The sequence below is a fragment of the Elgaria multicarinata genome, chromosome 3 (assembly GCF_023053635.1).
Source record: "Elgaria multicarinata webbii isolate HBS135686 ecotype San Diego chromosome 3, rElgMul1.1.pri, whole genome shotgun sequence".
Taxonomy (NCBI): domain Eukaryota; kingdom Metazoa; phylum Chordata; class Lepidosauria; order Squamata; family Anguidae; genus Elgaria; species Elgaria multicarinata.
In genome coordinates, this window is record NC_086173.1 from 63,251,464 (window position 1) to 63,271,911 (window position 20,448).

General features: G+C 43.0%; 1 protein-coding gene across 1 annotated transcript in view; it reads right to left on the reverse strand.

Moving 5' to 3' along the window:
- ADGRL1 (adhesion G protein-coupled receptor L1) overlaps positions 1-20,448 on the reverse strand; it is a 140,685-nt gene that overhangs the window by 42,467 nt on the left and 77,770 nt on the right. The window contains 1 exon segment of the mRNA XM_063120487.1: positions 13,309-13,418. Within this exon segment, the coding sequence (XP_062976557.1) occupies positions 13,309-13,418 (110 nt within the window).

Genomic DNA, 20,448 nt, shown 5'->3' on the forward strand with positions numbered 1-20,448 from the left:
AAACCTATCCTCCTGTTTGTTCTTCTGCATTGTGACAAAATTGTTTCTGTGAATCCCAGGAAAAATTTAAGCATATCTTTAAAAAAAATCAGGAATTGGAATTAAAAACAAAAAGAAAGAAAGAGAGAAGTAGTGGTTGAGGTAGGCCAAGGTACCCACTTGGTTGCCATGGAAACATGAAGAAAGGAGCAGAGAGAATCAGTTGAATGATAAAAGACGCAGAGAACGGTTTGGAAAAGTGTATTTCCCCTGAAGGAAGCAAAACCAGAGAAAGGACAGCCATAGCCCAGACATTAATGGTGCTTCCCCTCCATATGTGAGCAAGGAGAATGGAAAGGTTTGGAAGGGGCCGTTCATTAGATGATTGCTCTATGTCCTTTATTTGCTGGGTGTTGTTTAGTTATTGGGAGATTTGTTTCTGGAGGGAGAGGGGGATGCCAATTGGAATTAGTGAGACCAAAGAGAGAAGAGGTAGGAAAACCAAGGGAAGGAGGGGTGGGAAGTTAGGAGGAGAAGGATCAAGGAGAAAAGGTAAAGGAAGGTCACATTAAATATGGCCACAGAGAAAAAAACAAGGTGCTGGGTTAGGGGTGGGGTCAGTGGTAATGTTGTTGTTTACCTTTCTGTTCCACTTCTACTTTATGCATCGGAAGGGAGAGAAGAAAAATATATTGAAAAAAAAAGGTGCAAGAAGGAAAAAAAAGAGAAAAGAGATTAAATTGCTTTTGTTTCTCCCCCCACCCTAAAGAAACCATTTTTTTCTCTCTCTTAAACTGTAAATTTCCCCACCCATCACCCCACCAGCCCAACGGACACCATCCCCTCACGCGTTGGAATCATCTCAAGGCAGAGAAGCGTGTTGGGCTTGATGGTGGTAGTTGCACTTGATCATTTTCCTCCCCCCGCCCCTTACACCATCTGATCAGTTTGAGGTTTACAGTTTTGGGGTGCTGTTGGGTTTTGTTTTGTTTTTAAAGTGGTGCCGGCGACATTGCCCTTCAGAAGAAAAGTCAGAAATCAAGCCAACCAGAAAGGACAACAAAGGAACAAAACACAAAAGGGGGTTGCTGGGTAGAAAGCATTGGGGGGGAGGGAGAAGGGCATAAGGAGGGAGAGGGAGAGCAGGCAGAAAAGTGAGAAAGGAAAAGAACAAGAGTTTGAAAGGAAAATAATCCCAGAATCTTTTCTTGTTATCTAAGAAAGGCTGACCCATCCTGAGCACCAAAGCATTGCCTGTTCTGCCCCCACCTCAAGAATCAGCCAATGTCTCCATCTATAAATCCATCCATGCTTCTGTTCCTCTGTCCCAATTCATAGTTCTTATGATAAACTATATATTAGTATAAATATTGACATGTTAATATTATAAATATATCTTCTTATCTTCTCCCAGTTTTCCCCCACTATAAGTCTGCTTTGCAGCTGTGGATGTCAATGTCAGCATATAAGGCGCTGCTTCTACAGAGTCAGGGGAATGATCCTGACAACACTGACTGGCAGTAGCTCTGCAAGGCCTATTATTTTTTCACCCCAAGGACTGGAAGCTCGGACTTTATGTATACAAGGCAAATAATGAACTCAGTACAACTATTCCTCATGCAAATCCCATATAGTGAAATTAACTAGACCACACTGGTCTAATCAATTTCACACTTAAGGTGAATTGCCTTAAGGTAAATGTTATTACTTTTTAAAGGGCTAGATGAACATATATATGAATACCCCTTTTTTCTCATTTGCTTTTAAACTTTAATTACAAAACAGTCCAAAGTGTTTCAGGCATTGAGTGGAATAAAGGGGTTGCTAATCATGGGTGCTATTGAATAGTTACACCAAAAACACACACTTCAATTTTAACAGTGCTTGTCATGCTACTAAAAACTTTCTTTCTTTCTTTCTGGCTGCAATGGTATACTCACTTACTTGGGAGTAATCTCCACTAAACTCAACAGGACTTACTTCTATGTAGATATGCATAGGACTGAAATGTTCATGATATAACTTGGAAGTGTTATGAAAGATGACAAAACAAGTTTGTCTAGAAACCATGGTGAGGCACAAAAACTAAGGGCAATGGCAACTCTGTAACATTGCCTCCAAGCCTTTGAAACACTACCATCTGTATATAGCCAGAGAGTACTTTCAGGGGTGGGGGAAGGCCTCACAAAAGCAGGAAGTATTGTCACATTTAACTGAAAATCTTCAACATGTTCTATTCTCATTTTATCTATGGGGTCTGGCATAAATAAACTCCCCAATAGCAATCCTGCTCCTACAGATCCATAGAGGCCCGTGGACGTTTACAGAATGTTGCCTGCTTTGGACTGAGATATAATTTGTCATAAAACGTGAACATGTCCAATAAATTATCCTTTGAACTTTCACTCCTAGCGGGTACCAGTTTCTAGCCAGCCTCAGACTGTAGAGAACATGTGTTGCCTCACTCAAGAGAACAGGCAGGCATGGGCAACTTCTTTCAACAGATCCTATGCAGTTGCATGAGGGAAAGTGTGCCTTGTTGGTTAGGTTGGAGTGGGTGTTCCCCTTCATCATCAAGCATCAAATGAAAGATACCTGTTGTCTCAGGGGGCACAAGACAGAAAGCAGATTCTGTTCTTCTCAAAGAAGTGGCATTTCCAAGCCTATGTTTTATTGAAATGTTCAGAGGAATCTAGAGGGGCAAAAAATGAAACAATCTGGGCACCCTGATCTTAGGAGGGACATTTCAGTGAGCAGATATGATTAAAGATCTTGTTATTTATTTAACTGATAGGGCCAGGATGCTTTCTAGGGGTGGTCACTGAGCTTTGATGGGGCATGGCAGAACAGCTAGAAGTGGCCCAAAATGGTACAGAGCCTGATCGGTGGATAATTTAGACAGCAGCACTATGTGAGTTAAGCTGTGCTGATCCTGGTATCCTTAAGAAGAGGAAGTTCATTCTCTTGGAGCAAGATCTGAAACAGCACACTTTGGGGTGGTGACTTCCAGGTAGTTTTGCAAGTCATGGTAATAACACACAGGACAAAATTGGGCAGAGAGGAAAAGAGATGTTAGGAGACAACAGATCTTCACGCTGGGGGACAATTGTCACAACACAACAGGAAAGAAGGAAGGATACACTGTCCTAGGAATGCTGTGGTGCACTGATGCTGAATTCATCCCCAGTCCTGTGCAGGTGCTGGCACAACAATCACACCAGGTGGCACTCTGGACCTATTTGTGGTTGCCAACTTAAAACTGGCTCCTGTTACAGTTGAGATTGCATGGGGCAGTTTTGCATTGGTGTGTAGTTAATGTTACACCGGGAACATGGGTCTGCTCCAGTGAGGTCACAGCCCAAGTTTTAAAAAAACACATGTCAGACACAAAGATGACTTAATGATAGGGTGAGGGGTAGAGAAGATCATCATGAGACTTTGGTCAAATCTTATCATTAAACTGTAGGCAGATGAGCTATATTTTTCTTCTTGGAAAAGAGATTCTAAAAAGTTAGCAAATAGACTGATGTTAGATAAAGTGCTGACTTCCATGTAATTTGGACTGAACAAAGGAAAGTAAAAGTAAAGAGAAAAGCAGCTTTGTGGCTCAGAAGATCAGAAACTTCAGCCCATGATTTACTAGAATGTCTCCATGTAACCAATGCTTATGAAGATCCCAGCTCCCCATGTACGTAACGGAGAAGACTGCTCTAGATGGTTTTAGGGGACATGTGTGAAAGTGAATCTTTATAAGATTATGATTTATGCAGATACGGAAGCAAGCGGGGTCAGGGATGCACAGAGAGATTATTATTCAGAATAATTTAAAGTCAAATTAGCTGTATAAGGCTATATATAACACAAGAGCCCAAGAAACAAATAGGTAAGAAAAAGAAGTCCTGTTTAAAAAGGAAGTAATTGCCACACTTTGCTGAACGTTCAGCTAGGTCTGCAGGCTCTGGCATCCTCTGAGGGAAAACATGTTTCAGATTCCTAACCTTCCTAAAACCATCCTGCTTACAGGATCTCCCAGTTCTATAAAGAACCTGGCCTGACCCACCATGCTAAGGGAGCAGGTGAAGTAAGGTATTTCTGCAGACATCATCATCATCATCATCATCATCATCATCATTTTAAAAAGGTAAAGCAGGAAATATGCTTACATGTTAAAAGGCACAAGTAACTCTCTAGAATTAGTTTATGGATATATGTTGGCAAGTTCCTACAAATAAACAAGAAGGACGGTTTCCTATAGGCTTGGGTACTGCTATGAGGATGAGATCATCTCTTCTCTTAAGAATGGAGAGAGAATTAGGCCCAGATGAAAGATTTGCCTGATGCAAGTTGCAGAATCAGTCACAAAGCCCTGTCTTGTTTGCTGGCCCCGTCAACAAGGGAATTCTCAATCTACTTGGGTCCTAAGGCAGGCCTAGGAGAGCCACTTCCCAGCACTGTCACAACATCATGCGCCACTCTAGCTCGCACTGCAGTCAGAAGACAGGTAGGCAGAGGGGATGGAGGAGTGAGAGTGAAAAGAGCCAGGGTAAAGAGAGGTCACACCCACAAAAGCCCACAGAAGAAGCCAAGGAAACAGGGTCATGGCTACTTGGACAGGGGTCGCCACCAAATCTCCAGGTCTGCCAACACCTGGATGTGAGCAGGTGTGGGGGGGAGGGGGGAGAATGGAATTATGAAGCCATGATAAATAAAGCATAAATAAAGCCAAAGGCTCTTTAAAGAGATCACCTAGTCTGAGGCACAATACCAGAGTGCTAAATCATTCCTCCTATATATATATATGTTTATCTAGCCACTTTGTAACAAAGCCAAGGAAAGAGATTCCATAGTTTCCCTCAGCAATTTGTTCCAATGTAGTTACAAATGTTTCCCGGCACTTAAGCCTAAATCTATTGCCCTGCACTTTAAATCCATTCCTTTTAGACTTATCCTCACTGGCAGTGGCAACTGATTTGACATTTTCATGGAATCTTAAATTTAAATATCTGAAGGCTGTTAACAACACTCCATTTAATCTTCTTTCTTGAGGCTGCTATGTAGCTCCTTCACACTTCCTTATACCTTGCAATTGTTTATTAATCTTCTTGGTTTCTGAATGGTCTTCAGTTTTACCTCATCTTCCCTTGAAAGTGGTGCCCAAAATGGAACGTAATTTTCTAGCTGTACATCTAACCAGTGCGAAGAGTACAGCACAAGCGTTACTTCCTCAGAGAAGCCAACAAAGCAAACCAAAAGATTTGCTTTTCGCAACTATAATATATTCTTTCCTGTCTCATTTTTATTTTGAAATCACCCTCACTTCAATCTGCTTTGTGGCAGCACTATTGCTAGCCATTTCCCAACAGCTCTGTTTAGTGTCTACGGGCATTTCTACTCTTCTAGGTTTAAACTAGTTTTAACTTCGTTAAACTTTAACTGTTCAACTCTGGCTCCCGACTAAGAAATAATCAGAAAGGTTGTTCTCCAAAATGACAGGGAGCCTCTAACAATGCATTCTCAGCATCTCTGTAAAACTACAGCCTTTCAGTTCATGATAATGAAACCAGGGGTGGTGGTGGTGGTGGCTGATCTCACACTAGTTTAAATTTGACCTAGGGACAGACAATAGTGTTCCCCCACCCCTCCCCCCAAGACACCTGAAAGCAGCCTGAAAGAGGAATCAGCACTCTTGGTGCATATGTTAGTCCAATGTTTACCTCTGGTAAACAGGTTTTGAGGCTTGTGTATTGTTCCAAAGATTGCAAAGCCTGTCTTACAAGAGTGGACAAAAGAAAGACATGTAGACAAGAGGAAGCAATAACTCTCTCAAATCACTTTCACCACTCTTACAGTGAAGATGGACCTAATGTTTGTAGAACAGTAGCATCAGTTTCAAATCTGCAATCTTAAACTCACTTACTAGGGAGTAAGCCCCACTGGACACAATGGGATTTACTTCTGAGCAAACATGCATAGGTCTGCGCTGTAAATGTCCTTACTTTATTCAACAGAAATATATATTTTCCTCTTCCGGGTCAAACTCTGAAAGAAAAAGTCTGCTGCCAAAGTTAGCTGTGGACAGCACTGGTTGGCTGTGCCCATAATGTCACCAAGACATCCTCTTCCCACAATCCTCAGGGAATGTTTTGCAAGTTTAAAAAAATGTTTCAGTGCTGTTTTTAAGTAAACCAAATGAGGAAAACATAAATGTATCAATTATAATTTTTTTAAAAATAGGCAGCCTGATTGAAGCATGGTGATGTCCAACCAAGTATTTGATGGGATGCTTGTCTGTTATGCAAACTGCAAAACTAGAAGAAAGCGGAGCTCATACATTATGGATAAAGAAGCTGCTATGACTTCCCTTTAAAAATTGCTTCATATCTTCACTTTAAAAACACCATGTCTCCAGTCTCGTAGTACAGATGAGCCTTTCCTAAATCTCTGGAATATAAAACTGCACAGTGAAGATACAGTAAGTAAGATCTATTTAGGCTGCAAGTAGGCTTAGGGACCGGCTAAAGCTTAGCCCCCCAAATTTCTGTTTGGATCCTTGAGTTCCATTTAGGCAACAAATCCCAGGTTTATCAAGTGCTGGTGCTCCCTGCAACTCCTGGTTCTTTGCCTAATTTTCAGAAGCGTTTGGTGAAGCCTGGAAAATCCTATTCACTTTTAGGAGAGAATCCAGGTAGTAAATAATTGTACAAGCAACCATTTTTCTGTGTGAGTGGTGGCATCGCAACAAGTTCCTTAAACATCCATTGCCAATCATTTTTTAAATCCCTCAATAGTGGGGCATCAAGCAGCCCTGGCCTACAAAAAAAAAACACACACACACACAAAACAAAGAAAGCAAGTGGCAGAAAACTAGGAGTGAAAGAAGAGGGGAAAGCTGGGGAAAGGAAGGAGCTGGCAGAAGGCAGGGGAGAGGGAGGTTGTGTTTTGAAAAATATTGACACAATAATAACAATTCACTTTGAAAAAATTCAAAACCAAAAATCAGACACATTAAATGAATTGTTTTGTTTTTCCACATGTCATGATTGGTCCCTGAGGAAGGAAGATCTGGTCTGGTTAGAGTGGAGGCAGCTGCAAAGGAAGGAAGCAAAAGGGTCTGACAACAGAGGCCCCTCCCACATCTGCCATCCCTTTGTTATCCACCCTTCTCCCCCTGGGTCTTCAGCTTCCTGTGCTTCCCCCTCCCATCACCTGCCCCAGCCCTGACCCCCCCATGACAACAGCACTGGATCAAGCCATTCCCTGCTCAAAGAAGCAAGATAGGGCAGCCAGCTGGGAGCGGTAGAAAGGTGAGCTAGGACAGCACAAAGCACTGCATTTGAAATGCCAAACGGTCACGACAGGTTGCCATGAGTTGTATCCAATGTTAGTCTAACAAGTCTCATTCACTTCAGTGGGTCTACTGTGAGTAGGACCAACGTTGGGTACATCCCCATGACTGCTAAAATCCCTGGCTTTTAGCATTTTAGCAAGATGGGTAATGTTGTGTTAGCATCTCTCCTACCTCATGTGAGTTGGGCCTATGCCTATATGAATGACTTATTCCAAAAATGCCTGCCCAGTTCAATCATTTCCAGTTTGGGGAACTGCAAGCCAGAGCATTTGTGGTAGCTAACATTTGTGCCAAAAATTTACCACTTTAGAAGAAATAAGATGGTATTTTTAATGTGTGGCAACGATCAAGGCATCGTGACGCTTTTTGGAAGAAAGGAGCCATGAAAGTAAGTTGGGAAGAGGATGTAGCTTCAGCAGATTTGAATCAAAAGGAGAGGCGCACACAGAGACATATCTATCTTATCATCCTGACAGAATATCATCCTTATTGCAGCTGTGTTTACAGCAAAATGGGGAAAATAAACCTGGATTTTAAGTGTAGATCCAGGGTTCATCTACACCAAGCAGGATATTCCACTATGAAAGTGGTATATAAAAGGCAAGAGCCACACTACTGCTTTATAGCATTATTATTATTATTATTATTATTATTATTATTATTATTATTATTATTATTATTATTTATATAGCACCATCAATGTACATGGTGCTGTACAGAGTAAAACAGTAAATAGCAAGATTGAAGTGCACTGACAACTGTTGGAGCCCACTGAGACATACTATATACTGCTTTCATACTGCTATATGCTGCTTGGTGTGGTTCCTGCCTTTTATATACCACTTTCATAGTGGAATATCCTGCTTGGTGTAGATGAGCCGACAATGGCTGTATTTGGACATGGCTTCCCACACCATGGTTTATGAAGTCTGTTTTCACTGTGGAAGTGTGCTCTTCCATCCTGGTTTGTTAACTAATATTAACCCAATTTGGATGTAAAGGGGAACTTTGGTTTAATGCAGAGGAGGATCTTTATGCCAAAGCCAGTGTGTGAGGAGACAGAGGAAAAGGAGGGGCCAGGGAGGAGCGCATGGCTACAACACCTGTCCACAGCTTCATAAAGTATGGCTCAAGAAGCCACAGACAAATGTCTGAATATGGCCAATGAAAGTCTGCAAGGGAAATGTTGGTTTGATTTGGCAAGCGGGTTTACACGTATAACTGCATATGTGAATAGGTATAACTGGAAACATTGGTACAGAGTATGTAAGTAAACAGGCAGATTTCTAAGATATTAAATTTATGTGTGTGCGTGTACATGAGGGACAGAGGGAAAATGTGCAAATATGGAAAATGTATGCATGTGGGCAAATATATTCAAGTATGCAAATATGTAATTACATGAGTCTGCATATGACTAGAGGTGTGTATACAAGCACAACAATAATTCATTGAAATTCTCCAAATTCCACCTCAGAGCTCAGTCCATCTCATGTCTCATGTATCAGGTTGAGATCTTTTGCTTTTTCCATGAAAATTCATGTGTATTTCCCCCCCAAAAGTATGCATCAATTGTATGCATCTTTGAAACATATGCATTCTTCTTCCATTGATTAATGTTTGTGCCCATTTTTCAAAAGGAGGTATTTTTTCAAATGGATGTATGCTGTGTAATGCATTTCCTTGGGTCCGCGAGTCACATTGCAAGATTGGCAATGTAGGGACTTCAACCCCAGATTGCATTTGAGTCCACTTTCAGTCCAGAAATTGCAAACCGGGTAAATCCTGGTCGAAAACAGCCTGAAATCAAATTCTCATACACCTTTACATATGACTCTGGGAAACTCTCTGTGAGTGGGGCGGGGGGAGAAGAAAGATCATATGGACAATCCACAGTGAGTTGTCACCTTTGTTTGTTTCAGGGTACCTTGTTGTAAAGTCCAAACCCAGTGCAGTTCCCTCAGCGTGGTTTGTTAACCACCCACAAGCCAGCCTGAGAACGCATGGCTGCTGGGATGTTCAGGGTAGCTTGTTTTCAGCATAGCTTGTCATGACATATGAATGCAGCATGACGGCTTTTGCATGGCTTGTTGAAAAGGGTTAGAGACCATCTGACAAGAGTGGCGAAAACCCAGCCTCTCCCTATGATCTCAGTAACAATATCCCCTCTCTATTATGTCTTGAAACGACACCAGTCAATTTATTCTTCCACGTCGTCGCTTCCCTAGAAAGTGACACCTTTTTGTTTTCCACCTTTGGGGACATTTGCTCAAATGTAACACTATTTTGTTTTCAACTTTAGGAGATTTACACATACTAAATGTTATTTCCCCCCCACACACACACACCTTTGGGTAGATTTGTGCAAATGTAATGCTATTTTTTTCCACCTTCAAGGAAACTTACGCCAATTTAACCTTTTTTTTTAACTTTTGGAAAGATTGGCAATAGTTACTATGCCTTAGTGAATTTGCATAAACCTTCCCGAAAATTAAAAAAATGTTACATGTGCACGAATCTCCCCAAAGGTGGAAAAAAACCACATTAAATATGTGCAAATTTCTGAAACTAAAAAAATAATTAAAAAATTCTACAAAATAAATATTGGCTACCGGGCCAGGTTTACAGTATTGGTACTAGTGTACAAACCCCTAAACAACTTGGGACCAAGATTCCTGAGAGAGTACCTTTTCCCTTACCAACCTGTCCGTCACTGAGGTCATTGGAAGGCATACTCCTGGTGGTTCCACATGGTCCATTGACCCGACTGGAGTCCACCAGGAGAAGAGCCTTCAGTGTGGTGGGTCCTCCTCTTTGGAACTCTCTGCCCCTGGAGGCCAGGCAGGCATCAACACTATGCTGCTTCTGGTGCCTCCTGAAAACAACTCTTTTCCAGGAAGCATTCCTTAACTTGACCAGCCACGGTTTTTATTGGTCCTTTGATTAAAATTGAACAATTTTAACTTGCTGGTTTTAATCTTTTTTCTTTTTTCCTGTTTCATTCCTATGTGCACTGCTCCGGAATGGTGTAGGCTGTCGAGGTTATGCCCTAAAGAGAGCTGGTGGGAGGACTAAGGGGGAAACAAGCCACAACAAGCCACAGAGTGCCTGAACATCTGTTGGCAGTAATGTGGGTTAGCGAGCAAACAAACAAACAACCCGCCATAGCTTGCTTTCAGACTGGCTTATCATGACGTGTGAACCAGCCCAGAGAGAGAACGAAAACACATGAATAAGCTTGTAAATGTGCCTATGAGTAAATTTTTACAATGTAAAAATGTGTATAAAAGGCAGGCTTTTTAAAGGATGTATGCAGTGGTATATACACACTGATGAGGCAATCTTAGTGTCAGCGTCTCTGCTGTGTTCAGTTGCTCTCCCTGCCCATTAGACTTCATACAGGTTCACAACACCCCCAACATCATCCCTATTTCTCCCCCACTTCCACCTTTGGGCTGCATTTTCATTACCCAGGTGATTTAGTGCCCTTTGCTGGTTTTGGTGGATCCCCAGTGCTGTTAATTGTGGGGGGTCAGGACTGGTTATACCCTGAGATGAGCGTTGGTTTGTTTCGAAGCCACCCGGTAGCTGGAAGGAAAAGGGGCAGGAATGAATGTTAAGAGGTTAAGAGGTCACGCCTGCCCTGCTCTGCTTCACTTCATCTGTGAGGAGAAACCAAAGGGGCATTAGCAGGGAGGGGAAGGGGACTGACCCTCCCACATGGACCCTAGCCCCAGTGGAGAGTGTACAAGACACCAAAAGACGAGGAGCACATCTCTCCACACACCCCAAGCAAGACAGAATAGGAAAGGAGGAGGGTGTATGAGCTGCTGACCCAGGAAGGAGGGACGCCACAAACTTGGCAGTCAAGTAGCTTTTATTAGATTTGCCAGATCAACATGTCAATAATAAGGGGTGGTCAAGACCCATGGTGCAAGGATCACGGGACTTTGTTTATCATCTGTGGGGCTGTTCTGAAGTTAGGAGCATTTTTGTTTTCAACATAATAGACACCTAGCAGCCCTATCTTGAAACCCCTGGCATGGCCTGTTGCTCAGAGGGGAATTGAGAGACCAGGTTAGGGAATGGCAGCCTCTTCCATCAGTATGAATGAGACAGATTGACTCCAGGAGACAAGAGACCCTCATAACCACTGCTGCTTATACTCTATAGTGCCTGGTGATCGCCTCCCAAGCCAGAGGATCAAATTGTACTGCACTCAGCTTATCAGCGTACTTAGGTGTGCATTTTATTAAAGCTCACAACTTCTTTCCCTTGAGAATAATTATTGCACATGGCTGCCTTCTCAGGAGTGGGTTTCTTAGGAATGCTCTTCCCACCACCACTATTTCTCCAAGGAATAATGCAGCTATTAAGCTCCATTTCAGGTCTCTTGATCTGGATGCAGATGAGTTTGGGCTTAAAACACATGGGATGGTGGTGCAAGCACATACATGCCCACACTCAATAAACGTGCATACATGTGCATACATACAGAGCCATAGCTATACCTGTGCTCACGACTTCACACGGCCTGTGAGCATTTATAAAGATATACATGGGTGTGCATACACACAAACAGCAATCCATCTGCCTACAGGCATCAAATGCAAGAGTGTAGACAACTGCCCTAGCTCCATTAAGGGATGACAGCCGTGTCTTTGGGGAAGCCATGCCCCCTAGTCATTCTCAGCCTGTCTCTCTGCAGGGAAGAGGTAGCACCCCTGCCCCCTGCTGCCATGGCTACACTCAAACAGGCTCCCACCTCCCAGATGGTGACTGTAGCCCTGATGCAAAGGCACATAGAGCCACCCCCTAGCACACTCCAAGACACTGAAACATGCACGTGTACATACACTCAGAGTTTGTGCACATGCATTGCACACAAACATGGAGATGGTCATACACCTGAGTGTGCATACAAATACATTGTGTTATCCATATGGGCATATAGACCATATATGCATGGATGCAATGCATATATACTCAGAGCACGTGAAGCACAAATGTATACATCTGCACTGGGCGTATTGCCCACCCAGACATTCACACAGCGCACAAAGCACACCAAGGATGATTCGAGTGCTATAGAACCATACATATCCGCAGAAGTGACCACAGCTGTTACCAACATACAGTGCACACCCAGAGCACGTATTTCAAGCACTTGCACCTTGCATACACAGTCATGTGTGGGCTTACATGCACACAGTGAGAGACTTTCTCCTGAGGGCCTGTGTGTGGCTTTGAGTTTGTGTTTTCCTCAAATTTGGGTTCAAGGTGAGAGGACAGCAATATGATCCTGCTCCTGGGATCTTTCTCTTAGGAGGAAGGCCTAAGCTGAGCTCAAATGAACCCTGGGTGCTTAAATGGACGAGGGCCATGGATGGTCTGGTTTCAGCCTATTGGGGCAGGTCTCACATAACAGCATAAAAATAGAGCTGCGTTCAACCTTTGTCCTAAACCTGGACAAAAAAGGCCTATTTGCCCAGGAATATTATTTCCCAAATTTAGAATCGTAGCATGTTACCCAGTCAAGTACATGGCACTCAAGTATGAAAGCCATTAGATGGGAAGAAATGGTAAAGAAGCTAAGGCAATGGACACCCAAACACGGTGAGTTAGTGACAGAGTTGCAGATGGAAACCAGGAATGCTTTTGCCCAGTTGCCAAAGTCCAATCCATTAGCTTTAATTCTCTTCTCAGAACCCAGAAGTTTTGGTCTCCTCCACCCCGGTTCTAGCTACTGGGTTTCTCCACCCCACCCCCAGTCCATCACAAGAGACACTGAGGAAAGGGCATGTTTCTTTGTTACAGATCTGGCAGGTACATCCTATTCCCATGCTGTATGCCAATATTGTCTGGGTGTGCATTAGGGAGCCAGTCTGCGAAGTCTCTCCTCCCTGGGTCAAGTGGGGTCTTATTTGGATCAAGAACAGAAATAAGGAGAAGCATCAGAGTACAATGAGAAATGGACTCACTGTAGGGGACACAGTCATACTGGACCTCCAGGTACTTGTAGGTGCCAGGGCAAGGGTCTGGGAAAGCATCTGAGCCAGCCACCACAACACACTGTGTTCGATTATTGCACCTAAAAGAGAAGAGAGAGAGAGAGAGAGAGAGAGAGAGAGAGAGAGAGAGAGGGAGAGAGAGAGAGAGAGAGAGAAAACAAACAGAATAGGTTATTATGCCAGCAATACATAATGCAGTTCTAAGGGAAACCACTAGATGGCAGTGATTGACACCCAGAACTGCACATACTTTCCAGACGGTCTTTGAAAAACTGCTGCACCACTATTTTGTTTGGGATACTGATTATAATTTCAGGTATGAAGCTGCTGCAGGCAGCAAGCAGGTACAACTACCTCCAGGATAATAAAAAGACACTTCTGTCATAACATACTGACAGCCCTTCACTTTATGCGAGGGACCATGGCTCAGTGTTAGAACACCTGTTTTGCACGCCTGAAACCCTGGAGTGCCATTGCTGCCAGTCAGTGTCGACCATATTGGGCTGGATAGACCAATGGCTTGACTCTGTATAAGGCAGCTTCCTATATAGCAACTCATTCCCCGACTGGTCAGCAGAAGACTTGCAAGATATCAGACATTGCTACTTCCCTGTTTCTCTGGCTTTCTCTTCTATGAAAGGAAAACCACGGGCCAGAGACTGTCGAGAACATTTTACTGTTGCGATAGTGGATTATGAGGCGCTTCTAACATAAGAGTATTCCTGGCAACCTTTAATTATGTGCAAAGCTCCACAAGTTGAAACTAATTCACATATTGTGCATTTATTTATTTATTACATTTCTATACTGTCAAAGCTCTTCAGTACATGCCCATAAATCCATAGGCGTATGCAGACACTCATGTCATAGCAAGCTATATTCGTTTTACAACTTTGTACAAGCACCCAAGAGGACATATAATTCCCATATATAATTGGGTTTTTTTTGCTGCCCTTCAGAACTGGGGGCTGTCTTGTAGGAGTGAAATGTGTTTTGCCATTCTCTCCTCTGCCACCAAGGTAATGGGTCCCTCCAAGCCAATATCGCCCCATTGTGCAAGAAAATCCTGGACATATACATCACTTCTTAAAAGCGAACGGACCATGGGTAGGGGAGGGGGAACATTATTACCTGACCCTACATAAGTAGTGCTAAATCGAAGAATCCCTCTATGACGTTTATCTTTTTCTCCAACAACCCAGGTCACAACTGGCAATGCAAGCAGACAGTCCTCTGACAACCCATTGCTAAATCATTAGACTTTCACCCTCACTTGGGTCCAGAAGGAGAACCAAGAAGCAATGCCCCCCCTTTCCACATTTCCCACTTCGTTAGCTCCTGCCACCTGCTCTCCCTTGAAAGGCTGATGCAACAGGCAAGGGAGGTTGGAAGGGGGACTCCCAGGAGCTGTCGGCTGCCAAAGCAACTGGAGCCGGTATCAGCTCATGCCTCCTGGGGCAGGACAGCCACCACCTGCTTCACTGAAGCTGGGTTTGCCAGTAAAATGGGTAGGATGAGGGCTAAGGTGGTGGTGCTTCCAGTTCCATACAGCCCCATCAAATGCCCAGTCACTTTCTCAGATCTTGCTGTGAGGAATACCCATCCATTGCATCCCTTTCTTAGAGCAGAACGTTCAAAGGGTCCAACCCCACTATTTGAGAGTTGGAATATAGGGCATGATTGCCGCAATACATCCGACTGCAGACTTATGTTATAGGTTGGGATGTGTAGGCCAGAGGGGAAGAGGGAGGGAAAAATTGAAGGATGAGAAATAAAAGTAGGAATTAAGTGAAGAACAACTTTCCTCATTCAAAACTAAGCTACACATCTCGGTCCTCACCAGAAGCTGTGCAAGAATCTTCCAGATGGACAAATCTGAGGATGTGATCTTTAACTAGAGGCAATTTTGTACACAGGAAAATATAAAATAGCAGGATAAAAAAGGCTATTGGTTGAGGTGCTGTGATCTCATGGAATGTTCAGGCACAATTTAATGCTCGGGGGAGGGGGGGCATCCTTTCAGTAATAGAATTCTAACAAAGTGCAGCTTCTGTATGAAAGGTGAATAAGCTTGGCTAGGAAAACTCAAACAGGACCTATGGACAGAAGGATATGTATGAATATTGAGATTTACTGATACTGTTTATTATGTATTTATATTTGTAATTATATTTACCAATTGTTATTGTTATTATAAGCCACTTTTGGCACAATCTGGGGCAAAAAGAGGCATAAAAATGAATGCATCCATGCATGCTGGCACTAAGAAGGGGGAAAGAGGCGAAGAGGTTAGGGGGTTGGGAAGGCTAGTGGGGAAGCCAGCCCAAAGGTCTGGTGGCTGAAAGATGGGGGACAGAATTGCAATGGGCGGATAAGCGAGGGTGTGACGGAAGGGGAACAGGGATAAGCAAGGGGTGTTGGGGGAAGAAGCAGAGGAGGCACAAAGATGAACAAAAGAGTCCAAGGACGAAAGCCTACACTAGATTTAGAGACAGGCAAATCTGGGTAGAAACCACACTTGGCAGTGTTTGAAATGCTCTGTCACACAGAGTACATAGCAAATTGTTCTGCTTTGAGTTAAAGGGCTTAAGTTGTTTATGATGCTGTTTTTAATGGTTCTGGAGGATTTGCTGTGGTGGACTAAAAGTGTTTTAGATTGTTATTTTAGCTTTGTAATATTAAATTAGTTGATTTTTAATTACATTTTATGTTTTAATCTTGTGTGTGTGAGCCACTTTGGGAGGGCTTTCTGTCCTGAAAGGTGGTACAGAAATGGTGGAAGGAAATAAATAAATAAATGATGATGCGTTGACGGGAAAGAGGTGAAAGGAAGTGTGGAAGACTATCAGATAGGGACATGAGAGGCAGGGAAGCCCCAAATACCCCAGGGTGGGAATTTCACATATCGATCTGAACTAAACTGGCCAAATTTGGGCTGCAAGCCATATCTGAGCTACAGCTGCTTGGTGTGTTACTCATAGCACCACCTGACTTTTGTTAGGCATCCACCTAATACATATCTAGTGCCTTTCATCAAAACAGTAGCCTTTGAACTATAACATAGACTTATGTTGGAAGGAAGCAGTTGGGTCCATATTGTGGCTCAAAGAAACCTCCACCCATGAGTACTATGTTTACTTGAACAACGACTGAGTGCTCAAATACTTGGGTGACCATATGAAAAGAAGGACAAGGCTCATGTACTGTTAACAGTTGTACAGAAAAGGGAATTTCAGCAGGTGTTATTTGAATTCATGCAGCACCTAGTGAATTTCTCTCTTCATCTCAACAGATAAAGCTGCAGGATCCCTGCCCTGTTTTGTATCTGGCCACTCTACACAACTGTTAAAGATAGAGAAGCCCTGTCCTCCTTTTCATATGGTCACCCTACAGATACCAAAGATAGCTCAACCACATAAACACTGAAGTTCTTTTGGGGGAAAGTATTTAAAACAAATGTTTATTATTTTGTAAGCATGCATTTCATTTTTTAAAAAACCAACAGAGTCCAGTATCACTTTTCTATTAACCCATTTAAGTGATATGATTTGAGACAAGATTAGAGAAATAAAGCTAACAATATCAAACCAATATGATGATGTTTGCTAAACTGGTGAGTGGAAATTATCAGCAGATAATGGAAATCCACCATTCCAAGCACCTCCTGCCATCAAGGTAGAGAGTGGAGGGAGAAGGAAATGCCCCCGGACCAAAGCTAGCCAATTGGGGAAGGTTAGTGATGTTGTTGCAGCACCAGGGTTGGTGGGATATATTTTCCACAGCAAGGGATGATGAGATATAAGCGGACTGAGAGGGGGGCAGGGGCTGAGTTAATCAACGCACAGTAGCTTAATAAGCTATGCATAGTAGCCTTTTGGTTTGATCGTGTGGGGGGTAACCATAGCTTATTTTCAAAATTATTTTCAAAATAAGCTACTGTAAATAGCTTTTTATCATATTCTATCGTGATGCCTGAATTGGGTCCTAGCTTAAAGAAAGATCCCCAAGACATGGCAGGGAAATGCTCTGTCACCATAGTATGGCTCAGCTTTTGAAGAGAAGTACAAGAGAAATAGTAGATAGTATGCTTATGATTAGTTCATAAAATGTGCCAAGGCTTAAACATGCCTGGAAGTTATACCCTCTGACCTACAAGACGCTTACCTGAAAGTCAGTCTAACAGGATTGTACCTTGTGAAATAGCACACTTAGGATTGTACTATTTCAGACTGTGGGGGGAGAGGAACTGTATGTCTGGCTGCTTTCCCACAACAAAAATGCTCCACATGAAGGAAGATGCCACATCAAGAAAAAATATTCCAGCCTAGGCTTTTGCCTGATGTGTTTATTTTCTATATATATTTACTTTATCAGGTGGAATGTTCAAACATTCAATAATCCCCGATCTGCAGTTTGAAGTAGTACAGATACCATAGGGCAGATTTCCCCAATCTGTTGCCTTTCAGATGTATTAGACTAGAGCTTCCATCATCCCCAGCCGGCACGACTAGCTGGCTGGGAGATGAGAGTTGAAGTCCAATACATCTGGAAGGCACCAGGTTGGGGAGGGCTGCCCTATGGCATTTCTGAGCATCCAGTTTGTTTCTGAATCTTGGTTGTGTGGTGCCTGGCTACGGTTGCTCCATAATAAGGATAACAAAAAGCACACACTGAGATACATCATCTGAACACAGGGCTGAACACTGACACTAAAAACAAGTTATGGGGCTAAGCCAGGCCTGCACAGCTTTTAACCTACCAAGAAAAACACAGCTCTCCAGCCATATAAAGCAACCTGATGGGGAGGCTCAAAAAACCTCCTGCTTTTGTTGTCTCCCTGGGAGCAGAAGCAGTGGGGAATCGCAAGTTGTGCCAGCCCAGGCTATTAAACCCTGGCTCAAATTAAACTCTGACACTGAATAAAAGAAAAAGAAGGAGAATAAGACCCACCCACCCACTCCTGTTGGATTAGAACAACAGTCCAGCATCCCTGTTTCCTACAGTGGCCAACCAGATGCCCACAGGCCTTGTGGATTTCCCAGAAGCCTTGGTGGCAAAAATAAAGCCCAGCTAGATGGAACATTAGACTGATCTAGCAGTAGGGTTCTTCTTATGTTCTTAGTTTGAGCCAGGGTTTAGTTTAGTTTAGTTTGTTTATTTATTTCATTTCTATACCACCTATTAGCCGAAGCACTCTGTTCACAAAACAAAAACATTAAAAACACATTGGAAAACGTAATATAAGATCCATAAGTTTAAAACAGAATAAAACTAAAGTAGGAACCAAGATAAAAGCCAGCAATACGTGATGCCAATTAATTTTTTAAAACTGAAGGGCTAAAAAGCCTGGGAAAATAAAACATATTCATCAAAAAGACCACAATGTAGGTGCCAGGTGAGCCTCTCTGGGGAGGTCATTCCACAGCCGGGCTGCCATCACTGAAAAGACCCTGTCCTTAGTAGCTATTCGCTTCACCTAATTTGGCAGGGTCACATTAGAGTTTGGGCAGGTAAGGCCTGGCCCAGTCATGTACAATTTGTGATTCCCCATTTACTGTGGAAAGTCCCACTGGCCTCTTCTTTGGGGTAAATGGATTCTGGATTGCAGTTCAGGCAACAGATATAGCTGCTTAGCAACAGAAACTCCACTTGTATAATTAGTGGATAATACTTGGTAACAAAAATGAAAATCAAAACAGCATGTAAATGCCTTTATAATGGTACTGGTAACTAATTAATCATTTCATATTGTTAATAATTAGTGAATTTTGCTGCTAAGAGCCATTTCTAATTATTTAAAAAATAATCCACCAGCAATCCTCGGAGCGCTTGGGGATGCTTGCTCGCCCTCTGCTGCTCCTGCTACCGCTGGGGAAACTCACCAGTGATTCCTGATAGAAATAATAAAAAAAAGGAAATATGTTGGTAACCAGGCAATCACCAACGAAAGTGAGTAGGAGTGAAGCAAGCAAGTCACCAGCCTACAGGACCTCTGGCAAACTAGAATGGTGAGGAGCTGCCTGACAGGTGGGAGACTTATGGAATTCTTGGGATGGGATGTTTGGGACGCTACAGCTGTTGAGGTGAAATAATGTATATGAGCATAGGAGAGGCAGCCATTTCTCTGTGTTGGGCATAATCAAGGGGTGTTGGACGTAGGGTCAAAAATCAATTCAGATACTGTACTAGAATTGGTGATTAGGGGAAGGATAAATAACAAAGCAACACTGCATAATTACAAAACCAGGGAAAACGCCAATGCTTACTTTCTACAAAGAGAGGTGCCAGAGAATCAAGCTGCCTGGAAACCAGACCTTCTGACTTGGAATCATTATCCTACAGGCCCAGATGTGTAGAGGTCACATGCTCAGAGTTACTCTCTTCCACGTTATTATTACTCTACTTGCTCCACGGCTGAGCCCTGGCACAGAAAGCATGTTTTCTGGAGCTGAACCCTAATGAAAGATGGCTTAGATTAAGCCATGCAAACCCCCTATCTGGAGAAAAACCTGTCTATTAATTGACTGTTCTTGTAGACCAATTCACCACATGCCCAGATCGTTTGTCAGCGATTGTGTGCTAAGTTCCGCTGCCATTGATGATCTGACTGAATGGAAAGCCTACGCATATGAACAATCACAACTTGTTAAGTCAAAGCAGGTTGACCAAAACAAAAACAAACCAGTTTGAAAACAAACTCAAAAAAGCACTGTGTGAATCAATGCCAGAGAAATGTAGCGTGCTTTCATGAGGAAACCTCCAAGCGGGACGCGAGTGCAAGAGCACCCTCCCGCACACATTCTCCAGCAATGGTAACCATTCAATATCAGTCTTAGTAGAAGTCCCTGTGGGAATCTACACTGGTGTTATTCTAACGCTTTGAATGGGTGACTGTGACGCATAGTGTCACGTGACCCTGGGTCTCCCACGTTGTAAATGAGTCGTACTTACAGGTTCTGTTTCTTAGTTCCAGCGTGGCTGCAGATTCATGTGCCTCCTTATACCGGTAATTCTCCTCTCGCAACCCAGAGCTGCTGGGATTGCTCCGCCCACTTCCTGTTCTCCTTCCTTCACCCCGTTTGCTGTCTTATCTGCTACAGCAGATAAATC